This window comes from Impatiens glandulifera, chromosome 1, assembly GCF_907164915.1.
Source record: "Impatiens glandulifera chromosome 1, dImpGla2.1, whole genome shotgun sequence".
NCBI classification, from domain to species: Eukaryota; Viridiplantae; Streptophyta; class Magnoliopsida; order Ericales; family Balsaminaceae; genus Impatiens; species Impatiens glandulifera.
Window position 1 is genome coordinate 87,162,135 of NC_061862.1, and position 12,993 is coordinate 87,175,127.

A 12,993-nucleotide genomic window follows, 5' to 3' on the forward strand; every position below is an offset into this window, starting at 1 on the left:
TCTTAGAGTTTGTTTGTTTGTTTTCAAAATTAAATTGATATGTGGGATTAAGAAGAAATACATATAAATAAATAAAATTGGAAAGTTTAACAGCCCTAGGTCTTTCTAAAACCCTTAAGTTACTATATTCTTTTCATTTATTTAATGAAAACATACCAAATTTTTTATAAAATTAAGCTTTTTATTTATTTTTTTCATGCAAGATTATTTTCATAAGGTATAACTATTATTTTTTTTATGTGGGATTAAGAAGAAATATCTTAATTCTATTTCATCTCTTCAAAGTTGAAATATCATCTTAATTTCTTTATATTTCATTACAAGTTGAACCAAATCAAAAAAATATATTTTCGATTATGTGATCATTTGGACATATATCAAAGTTTGTAAATTATATATATACTAAACTTTAAGATCCTATAAACTTTTTTCCTATTTATAGGAATATCAGGATCCCACCGTACCGGGATATTTTATTATCAGAAAAAATTTAAGTTTAAATTTATTTTCTTATCTATATATTTAATAATCTTTAATCTAAGATTTTAAAAATTTATTATTTTTTTATCCACAATCATTTATTCTCTCTTTCAAAATAATAATTATTCTCCCACAAAATAAGTATTCTTTCCTCTCTTTTAATTAATTTTTTATTGTTTTTATTTTCTCTCTCATAAAATATATAATAATAAAAATTTATTATTTTTTATATTTTATATGTTAATAATAAAAAAGAATATATATAATTTATATATAATGAGAGAAAAAAATAATTAAAAGTTATAAAAAATAAATAAAAAATATATATAATTAGAGAGAAAATATTTAAATAAAGTAAAAAGAAAATTTAATTATTATTATTATTAATTTTTATAAGTTAAGTATATTTATAAAAATTGTCTATATTCTCCGTTCAAATAGTTATTCGTTTCTCTCTTTTAATTATTTTTTATTTTTTCTCTCATATATATATATAAATTTTTATTTCTCTTATATATATTTTATCTCTTAATAATAAAAAATAATATATCTAATGAGATTAAAAAAGTTAATTAAAAAATATAAAAAAGTTAAATATAATATATATATATATATATTATAATGACATTTTATCGATTTTTTAGAAAATAAAATAAAACAATAGATTAAATATATAGCTCGCAAACACACTTAACAATTTAATCAGGCGTAAAATTTGCTCGAAGGAACTTAGGGTTAATATTCAACTCTTATTGTCGCTAGGGCTAGAGGGTCATTTTATATTTATCATATATAATAATTGTTTTTATGAGTATAATTAATTTGTTAGTTAATATAAATATTAACTAATTGATAATAAATATTAAATACAAAATATATAGGCATACATAAAATTGTTTCAACAATTTAAATGGTCTAATAGTTAAAATGTTCACATTTCATGCTTAAGATTAGGGTTCAAATCTCAACAAATATGAATTTAAAAGTGAGTATTATAAATATTTAAGAGATGGTGTGAGATCAAGAGATGAGATTCGATCGGGTGGTTTGTCGGTCGATAGATAAAGAGACATATGAAAAAGTGTGAGTCACAAGAGATCGACTAAGATTGGTCGGTGGTTTGTCGATGGAATAAAAGAGGCGTATGAAAACGTGTGAGTCACGAGATGAGGATTGATGGTTGGTTTGACGAGGGAATGAGATGTTGATTGACCGAGTATATGAATTAGATGTTGATAAGGAGATGAGATACGATCGTGAGGTTTGTCGGTCGAGGGATAAAAAAATGTGAGTCATATGAAAAAGTGTGAGTCACAAAATGTCTTGATAAGATTTGTGAGTGGTTTACCGAGGATAAAGAGACATGAAAAAGTGAGTCACAAAAATATGGTCGATTGGAGGGATTGGTGGTTGGTTTGACGGGGGATAAAACGTGTGTGAAAATGTGTAATGTCACGAGATGAAATGTCGATTGGTTTGCCGAAGTGAGGATAAATATAATAGTGTAAAGCACGTCTAACATTATTTTAGATAAGAGAAAAATGTATGACACAACTTTAAGTAAAAATCTCTAGATCAATTTATCGTATAATTATACATATAAATGGTGTAATTGACTTGATTCTTACTAAGAAGAAATTTATAATTTTTAAAAAAAAAATTAAACTTATAAATTATTTTTTTTTATATATTTGATAAATTTTAAAATATATTTTAATATTAAAATTTTGGATTAAAATAATATTAAAATTTTAGATTAAATTTAATTTTTATAAATTAAATTTAATTTTAAATTAATTAAATTTTAATAATATTAATTTATCTAAAATATTTTTCAGTAATGATATATGTGATAAAATATTAAATTTTAAATAAATAATGGTCTAATTATATATTTTTTTTAATTATATATTTTTTTAATTACTAAGAAGCCCAATTTAAAAATGATTATTTATTAATAAAAGAAGTTGTGTTAGATTAAAGACAAAATAAACAGATTAACACATAAAAGAAACCATTACTAACCAAAGATTTTGGTAGATAATCCATTAATATCATAAACCACAAAACATAATCTCCTTCCGTTTTATTTCAATATCCCTCCTAACACACACATGACACTTTACAAACTCTGATTTCTTTCCTACACACACACTGACACACAGCTTACATTACATAATCATGGTTGAGATCAATTCAAACAGACAAATTTGTCTAAGCCCTAACGACGGCCTTGCAAACCAGAGGGCGTTCCATCTCCATTGAAAGCTTAAGAACCTCAGACAAATCAACAGCTTCATCCTCGACAGGCATCCATTTGAAGTTCTGAAGCATCTGTCCAAGCCAGAGTTGAACAGTTGCCAAACCCAAAGCTTTCCCAGGACAAACCCTCCTTCCGGCGCCGAAGGGAGCCAACCTTAGATCAGAACCCATGATGCTAACTTCCTCCTCAACAAACCTCTCCGGCCTGAACACACCGGCGTCAGCCCACACCTTCTCATCGTGGGTTATAGCCCACATGTTGACCATGGCAGTAGTTCCGGCAGGGATAAAGTGACCGCCGGCGAGTTTGGTATCGTGAATTGCCAGCCTTGCCCATGAGAGAAGAGGACCCGGAGGATGCATTCTGAGTGTCTCTTTGACAATAGCCTGGAGGTATGGTAGGTTTTGGATGTCCTGGTCGGATATCGGTCGGTTTAGGGCGTCGATTTCGGCCTGAGCTTTGGATTGTATGTCGGGATGAAGGACCATTCTTGCGAGAATCCATTCAAGGAGAATGGCAACTGTGTCTGTTCCTCTGAAAATCATTTCCTGAAATAAATAAATAAATAAATAAAGAGAGACGGTCAGTCAGAGATTGAAATCTTTTTTCTCTACAAAAGAAAGAGCAGGGGAATCCATCCCAAAAGCTAGCATTAATCAAAATAAAACGTTAATTAATTCTTAAAAGAGAAGAGAAAGAGAATGAATGATACCCAAAGAACAGCAATCATGTCAGAGTCACTAAGCTTGTTCTCATTCTCCAAATCAAGCAAAACATCAACGAAATCACCGGAGCTTTCGACGTCGGTTACAGCACCTTCATCATTCATACGCTTCATCTTATGATCATCAATGATCTTACCAACAAAAACATTCACCCTATCAACCAAAGCCTTGCATCTCTTCCTCACACCTTGAAGATCCATCCAACCCAGAAGTGGAAAATGATCACTCCAGTTAAAGATACCCAACAGTTCATAACCTTCACTAACAAGGCTTTCAAGCTGAGCAGACTCGGCTCTGTTTTGATCAAACTCGTAAGATTTCCCAAACACAGTCATCATCACATTGTTTAACGATCCAAAATGCAAGATGCTTTTGATTCCAACACGACCATCTACAGCCATCGAACTCTTCACCTGATTAACCATCTTAAGCCCAGCCTCAGCGCGAAACTCACCCGCAGCGTTGATACGTCTAGGACTGAACAGATAAGTCGCTGAAATCCTTCTCAGATTTCTCCAGTACTCACCGAACGGAGCGAACCCCATCGCCCGATGAAAAAGAAGCTCGTAAGCAGATTCTTTCACCGGACGGTCGGCGAAGGCGGAGCTACTGAGGATTTCTTTCGCCGTTTCGGGTTCGGACGAGATAATAAAACGGGTGAAACCGATAGAAAACGCCATAAGCTGGGTGGCCTTTAAGCTTTCAGACAGCTTAGCCAGGGCACGATGAGTAAGAGAGCCAGTGAAAGTGAAAACAAGTCCTAGTAAAGGTAACCCAGATGGGCCAGGTATGGCGGATCCCTGCTGGGACCCTAGTCGGCTTTTGGAAAGAGCCCATGCTAGACCGCCGGGAGCCAGGAAGAGAAACGAAACGGCGGCGAAGAGAGAAGCAAAGAGGATGAAATCAAAGGTGAGTAAAGAAGTGTAACCGGCCAAGGGACCGAAGAGGGAGAGAATTTCAGGAGTCATTCTTCTGTTATGGAAACTATGGAGAGTGCGAAGAAGCGAAGCGGCGGTTAAATAGTAGAGGAGGGGATGGAATGGAAATGAGTCCCCTTTCCTTAAATTTTATTATTCATTTAAATGAATTAATAAATATTTATCTCTAAGATAAGTATGATTATTATTTAAAATAAACTATGGTAGTAAATAATAATCTTATCTAAATAATTGATACATGTCATATTTTTTAATAAAAATTCTTAAGTTTACCTAAAAATTTATTAAAAAGTCCTTTTTGAATTAATAAATATTTATCTCTAAGATAAATATGATTATTATTTAAAATAAACTATGTTAGTGAATAATAATCTTATCTAAATAATTGATACATATCATATTTTTTAATAAAAATTCTTAAGTTTATCTAAAAGTTTATTAAAAAAGTCCTTTTTTCATTCACTTTTTTATTTTTTTTATTCAAATCAATCAAATCTTTAATTAAAATTAATTATGTTTATTATAAAAAATAAATGATAAAAAAGTTAACTTTTTTTGTAAAGTTTATCTAAATTTATTTTTGTGATTCACTTTTCACTTTAAAAAAAAAAATTAATATTTAAATCAAAAGATTATTTTATTATAAAAAGTTGATAAAATATTTATGTAATCAAATATAAAAAATTATTATAAAATTTCTTTTTCATCCACTTTTTAACTTAATTTTTTTTTAAGATTATCTAAATCTTCAATATTTAAATCAAAATTAATTATGTATATTATAAAAAATTAGAAAAACAATAGTAACTTATCTAAACATTCTTTTATTTAAAAATATTTTATCTAAGTCAAATAAATCTTTAGATAAAAATTAATTATATCTATTAAAAAATTGGAAAAAAATAATAACTTGATCCAAATTGTAATCGATCATTCCCGATAAGGTTTTCCTCACTCGATAATCGTTTCCCATATGATGAATCAAAATGATAAGATTGACTAAAGTACATTTAAAAATGTCAATTTAGACTAATTTTGATTTTTTTAAAATTGTTACATAATTTATTACTCGAGAGATTATGAAAAAAAATTGAGCTTGTTCAAACGAGTTTTAGAGATTATATTACTGGTTCAAAGCTTGATTACATACAAGAAATGGCTACAACGCGCTATGTCACGCGTGAATGTCACATAACAGTCTCTACTTTAAACTTTTGGTCATTTAAAAAAATATTAGTGTACACCATATTTATTTATTCAATCCTAGGGCATATGTCTAAAGATAAATTCAAACATAAACATTTGTCTAATTTTGTATCGTTATGTTAATAGGTCATTCATCTATATCATTGGTCCTAAATCTAAAATAATAATAAAAACTCATAATACTTATAAACAAGTAACGGAGTCTCGAAAACAAATGTTTCTATCTTTTTTCTTTTACAGTAGAACTACACTCTGTAGACACTCATTTTTCACTCCCCCAATTTTATAGTTTATGCTTTTATTAAATCTGAGCCTATAAAATATTTTGAATTCATTCATGGGCTCATTGCACGATTTATTTTAAAGAAGATTACTTTTAGAACAATTGAGTGTCGAAGATAATTGATTTTAGATTCTTAATAAGTTAAGGTAGTAATTTGTCTATGTTACAACACTTAGGGAAGTTATTATACTTAGAATATTTAGGGTTTTATTTAATTAATTACCTTGAGTATTTAAAATATATATTTTACAAAATATGTATTACCGTTTTTTTATAAAAGTTTGTTAGATTAGTTTGTTAGATTATGTTTTGCAATTTAATTATTTGACTTAATTAGTTAGCATTTTATTATAATTAAAATTGTTCCTTAGAAATAGGAATAATTAATAATAATAAAATTACTTTCTTTAATTGTTTGTTTTAATTTTATTTCTTTTGTAAGATAAAAGGAAATGAGTCAATCCAAGATCCACATGCAATTTCCGGACCAGATTTGTGAATATGGCCAAGAAGATCCAAATCAAAGGCAAGTCAACCCGAAGTAAGGCCAAGGAAATGATCCAATTGACGGATCCGACCGATGACCCGACTAATGGACCGACCCATGCCCAAGATCCGGCCCATGAAATCAAATGCTAAAAAAGAATTAGGTGAAGGCAGCGGTCACCTTCTTGATGGTGACAACCACAAATCTTGAAATGTTGATCCTATCATGTGCAGTCAAAGAAAGAAAGGGAAGATTCAAAAAAAAAAGGGAAGAAGTTGCAAAAAAGAAATTTTCAACCGTGTATGGAAGAAAAGATTGAAAGCTTGGTCATTTTTTATTAAAAACTAAAATGACCAAGTATTATATCATTATTATTAAAAGCTTAAATCCTATTGGATATTACTTGACATTTAGTGACATGTTAAGTGGAGATTGATAAATTTCTTTAAACATTTGTATATGTTTAAAAGAGAAATCTCATTCCAACTGTCAAGTGTGTTAAATGGGACTTTGGGCCCTAAGGTTTCATAGCTTTACCTATAAATACCCCTCTTAACACCATAGAAAAGGGTTCTTCTCTCTCTTTTCACATTTCATGTGTTCTTATTCTTCTTTTCAAAACCCCACATTTTAATATTCAAGTGCCTTTAGGCTTCCCTTTTTGAAATAAAAGAGTTCATCCAATTGAGTCAAGAAAGCAACCATCTTTGTAAGCTTCTTGACTTCACCTTTAGTTTTTGTCTTCATATAATAAGATTGTTTTTGGTTTTTCTATTATATAATATGATTGTAAGTATGATTATTAGCTAATTAGGTCTTTAACTTTATGTATGATTTATGTAAACATTAATAACATATTTAACATGTAAATAAAATAAAATATAACTAAAAAAATAGAAAGTTTAATGTAAACAAGAGGTTAAAAATAATGTTTTCTTTGTACAGTTTTATTATAATTATTATATTATTATTATTATTATTTGAATAATTAGATCTATTGGATCATTTAATTTGAAGAACCCTAAGTAAAAAATTTAAAAAAAAAATTTGTTTTCTTTGTACAGTTTTATTTGCTTTAGTTTTCTTTTGTCTTTCTTTATTTTATTTTTTGTATCTAATGCAAACCCTTTAAATGATTAAAATGGAAAAAGTCTAAAATGTAAAGCGTAAGAAATTTAAAAAAATGCCAAAATTAATTAGTAGATACCTTAGGGGCGTTGTGAGACATAGCGTCTAAAAACCCTTTCCCACACGTAACTAAACGCCGAACTCACATCTCTTAATTTCTTAATTTTTGAAATTAGGTGGCGACTCTCTAGTCGTGAGGTTAATTAATATTGAAAAAAAGTTAAAAAAGACCTATTACATATTTCCCATTAAAAAACTCCCAATCTCTCCTAGATTCGACGGAAAAGTAATATATGGACTTGTCTACAAAGTCTCATTTTTAAAACTTCAATTTTTTTCAAACATTAAAATTTATTCCCCTCACGTTTTCAAAAAAATATTTTTTTTAAAGAGTGTCCCAGAATTTTCAAACTCTGCGGTCGATCAATTTTTTTTTTAAATCGATCACTATTTTCTGGCGACTTTGCTGGGGACATTCGACGTTTGACTTCAAAGTAATTTTGGCCAAGTATTTAAAATTTCTCACGCTTTAATTCATACTCCATGTTCACATTAATTGATTATTTGCATGAGACTTGGAGCTCCAACGTGGAGGTGTGTGGGTATACATCATTGGATGAAGCTCACACATCTATATTTTATGTGCTAAGGGTAGTCAATGTGAATGACATCCTCAACTCTTGCCTTGAAGGCTTTTTGTGTAATTTGAGAGTTGAGAAAAACAATAGGAAAAAATACGGATTAACCCTCTCTTCTTTTTAAATATCCCCTACTATTGAAAACAAAGGATTTTGAAATAGAGGTGAGGGGGATGTCCAATTGAGAACTCCCCTTACATCGAGAGATCCCTTTTGGGATAGTATCCTTGTCGGTGGAACAACTCTCTCTTAAGTCATTTCCAACTTTAGAACAAAAATCCAAAAAGCCAATTCTACTAAGTCGTTGTCTCGTCTCATCCTGTCGAGCAACAAAGCCACGTCACGAAGCCCTTTACTTGACTATTATATATGATAAATACATGTATGCATATAGATATTTCTAGACGCTCAATTTATCCATACAAAGTTTTTTTAAAATTCCATGAAACATGTGAACAATTTCGAAACTTTGAGGCTAAACCTAATAACTTTAAAGGAGTAAAATCGAGGAAACCTAGAAAAGCTAAAAGAGGAATCTAATCTAACTAGTTTTCTTTCTTTGTGTCTTTACTACTCAGCCTCTCAGCGTAAGATGTAATCAACAAAGACGCGTGAGACACAAAGACGATCAAGAGAGACACATGAGGCGCAAAGACGATCAAGAAAGACGAAAAGACTTGAAGATTCGAAGACTTAGACTAGATTTCTTTATGCTTGAAATGTAAATCTCTTTATGAAGATACATGACCGACATTGTAACGAAAGGATGAGGGGTGCTTGCTTTCTTTTCTTATTTTATTTTATGACTTGAGTTTGTGATTTTATCCATAACATTTAGAATTTTAATAAAATAACTCATTCTTATTTTACTCATCCTTTTCTACATGTTATATATTGTGAATGGGTAAATTGAGCGTCTATTACGTGTTAGGGATTATGTGCATACGAGCAACGCATCGCTTATTTTATTTGATAGAGATTTCGAACTGACTTTGTTCTCTTGAACACATCATACTCATATTCATCATCGTTTACAATGATTAACCCACCAAGAAGGTTCAATGGGTCAGTTCATATAAAGTTAGACCATCTTCGTGATACGCTAATACAATTGGGGCAATATCTTGAAGACCTCACCGCAGAAATCAAAACTTACGCGACAATCAAACCCCTTTTTAATTCGTGATCGGGGGGAACCATATGATTGACAGGACGTACTGAAAGGAATGCACAAACTCTTCCATGAAAGCGAGCCAGGATCAAGGAACAACTCTAAAGACGACGCATACACAAGACCTTCAACTCTAAAGACGACGCATACACAAGACCTTCTAAGCCATTCAGGCCAAAAGAGTTAATCCACACAGACTCTGATATTGAAGACGTCATGGATAGCGAGGAGGAAGATCCGTACTTGACGAAACATGCATCTGCTAAAAATAATTTGAACTTAAAATCTATCATTTCTGAATTTCATTCACATGCAGAACATTATTTTGATAACTCTAAGTCTGTGGAAACTTTGAACAATGTTTTTAACAATGACGAAAAAACTTTTGATTATATGCCTTCCGATGAAACATTTAAATCAGAAATGACATATGAGATGATGCATTATCTTGATAAACAATATGAGAATTTGTCCACCGCAGAAGAAATAATTGAAATAAATCTTAACACAGAAGAAGATCCTCAGATTATTTTAATCTGTAAAAGTTTAAATGATTTAGAACGAGAAAATCAAACTAAACTTTTAAAAGTGAACAAAGATATTTTTGCATGGTCCTATACAGATATGCCAGGTATTGATCCAGAAATTATCCAACACCGTATATCACTTTACGAAGACGCAAAACTGGTGAAGTAGAAGTTTCGAAGAATGAAGGCAGACATCGTGGACAAGATCAAGGAGGAAGTTCAGAAACATCTCGACGCAGGATTCCTAGAAGTGGTAGATTACCCAAAGTGAATCGCCAATGTAGTCCCAGTCGCAAAGAAAAATGGAAAGATCCGAGTATGTGTAGACTATCGAGATCTCAACAAAGCAAGCCCTAAAGATAGTTTCCCACTACCACACATCGACGTGCTAGTGGATCATGCAGCATGCCATTAACTCCTATCATTCATGGACGGATTCTTAGGCTACAACCAAGTACTGATGGCTCCTAGAGACAAGGAGAAGACAACGTTCATCACAGAAGTCAGAACATTTTGTTATCGAGTCATGCCTTTCAGGCTGAAGAACGCAGAAGCAACGTATCAACGAGCTGCCACGATGATTCTTGACGAGATGATCCACAAGGAGGTAGAAGTCTATGTTGACGATATGATTGTCAAATCAAAAGATCGAGAAGGGAACATCCAAAATCTTGACAAATTCTTACAACGCATCTGGAACTTCTAACTTAGGCTCAACCCAAAGAAGTGCACATTCAGAGTGACAACAAGAAAGATGCTAGACTTCTTGATCACACAAAGAGGAATTGAGGTTGATCCGAGCAAGATAGAAGCGGTCACGACAATGCCACCTCCATAAAGCGAGAAAGATGTGTGAGGATTTCTAGGAAAGATCCAGTATATAAGTCGATTCATAAACAAGTTGACTATGACATGTGATCCTTTGTTTAAACTTTTAAGGAAAAATGAAAGATTCGTCTGGAATGACGCTTGTTAGAACGCATTCGAGAAGATAAAGGAATACCTCAAGAATCCTCATATTCTAATGCCACCAAGACCAGGCGTACCACTAATCATATACTTAACAGTCACGAAAAACGCAATGGGTAGTCTACTAGCCCAAGAAAATGAGGAAAAGTTGGAAGTCGCAATCTACTACATGAGTAAGCGCGTGACATGATACAAACTTAATTACTCGCCAGTAGAAAATTGTGTTGGACCCTAGCTTGGGTCACTAAGAGGCTAAGGCATTACATGCAAGCCCACACAATCAAGTTAGTATCAAGACTCTATCCAATTCGTCATTTATTCCAGAAAACGCTTTTGTCACCAAGATTAGCTAAGTGGATGATGATGATATCAGAGTATGACATCGAGAACACAGTTCAGAAATCTATCAAGGGAAGCATTGTAGTAGATTTTCTCGCAGACCAACCAATCGAAGTTGAAGACCACGAGGATTTAGCATTCCTAGACGATGAAATGATGACTATCAATCCTACAACCCAGAGGATACTATTCGATGGAGCTTCAGGCAAACAAGGCTATGGCATCAGAATACTACTCATCGATCATGTGGGTACATATAACCCAATCTCAGTCAAGCTCGAATATCAAGTGACGAACAATGAAGCAGAGTATGAAGCATGCATCTCTAGCTTGAAGATTGCTCACGAAAAAGGAGCGAGACGTCTAGAAGTAGTAGGAGACTCAAACTTAGTCATTTCACAAGCTAATGGTGAATGTAAATTCAAATGAGAGAACCTCAAACCCTACCATCAACACTTATCGACTCTAATGGAAAAGTTTGAACATTTAACATTCACACATGCTCCGAGAAGTCAGAATCGATTCGCAGACGCTTTGGCCACGTTAGCAGCCATGATGCAAATCTCGAAAGGAATCAAAATCAAGACTTTGAAGTTTCGGTAGAAACAGAAACGAGACTTTGAGAAGAGGGCGATTTCCAAAACCGAAGTGGCGCCTAAACCTTGGTTCGAACCACTATAGAAGTATGTTGAGCATGGAGAGTATCCTTCACACTTCCAGAAGAAAGAGAGGAGAACTCTACGCCAATACGCAACCAACTATGTGCTACTCGCAGGAAAGCTATATCGACGCTCCTTTGACGGTCAGAACATGCTATGCATCGACCAACCTCAAGCATCACAGATCATGGAAGAAGTACACGCAGAAACATATGGCCCACACATGAACGGATCAACACTTGCTAAGAAGATTCTTCGCTTTGGCTATTACTGGCAAAACATGGAACAAAAATGTGTAGAATATGTTAAGAAGTGTCATCAATGTCAAGTTTACGCGAACTTGAAGCACACCCCAGTATCTCTACTATACAACATGACTTCACCATGGCCATTCTCGACATGAGGAATAGATATCATCAAAAAATCTATCCTCACACTTCAAACGGGCACGAATTCATCCTTGTAGCTATCGACTATTTCACAAAGTGGGTTGAATCTCAATCATACAAGGTGCTCAAGTCATCATATGTTGTCAAGTTCATACGCAACAACATCATTGAACGCTACAGAGTCCCTCATGCCTTGATCTTAGACAACGGTGGCCACTTCAGAGGAGAAACTCAAAGTACTGGATGAATACAATTTGAACACCACAAGTCCTCACCTTATCGTCCTCAAACGAACGGCGCAGTAGAAGAATCCAACAAGAACATCATCACTATCATATGGAAAATGACTCAGACATACAAGAATTGGCACGAGAAGTTTCCATACGCCCTATGGGGATACAGAACGACCATTCGAACATCAACAGGAGAAACACCATTCGCAATTGTCTACGGAATGAATGCAGTGCAACCTATCAAAGTTAAAGTCCCTACTCTAAGAGTTTTACTCGAGACACAAGTAGTGGAGGAAGATTGGTGTAAGTCACGGTACAATCAGTTAATTCTTATGGAAGATAAGAGGTTAGACGCGTTATGTCACATGCAAGCATACCAAAGAAGAATGACTAGAGGTTTCAATAAGAAGGTGAAACCTAGAAACATTCAAAAAGGTGATCTAGTCTTAAAGAAGAACTTACGGATACTATACCCTAAAGGAAAATTCCAAACACCATGGGAAGGACCCTACCTCGTCAAGAAGGTGTTTTCAGGTGGCGCCACGAGATTGACCACTT

General features: G+C 32.8%; 1 protein-coding gene across 1 annotated transcript; it reads right to left on the reverse strand.

Annotated features, from left to right (window-relative positions):
• Window positions 1–2,694: 2,694 nt before the first annotated feature.
• On the reverse strand, window positions 2,695–4,456 carry LOC124935238 (cytochrome P450 78A5-like). The gene is made up of 2 exons (XM_047475688.1): window positions 3,456–4,456; window positions 2,695–3,291 (listed from the first exon to the last, which is right to left on the reverse strand). The coding sequence occupies exons 1-2, from the start codon at window positions 4,434–4,436 to the stop codon at window positions 2,695–2,697; spliced, it is 1,578 nt and encodes a 525-aa protein (XP_047331644.1). The 5' UTR covers window positions 4,437–4,456.
• Between the last annotated feature and the right edge of the window lie 8,537 nt (window positions 4,457–12,993).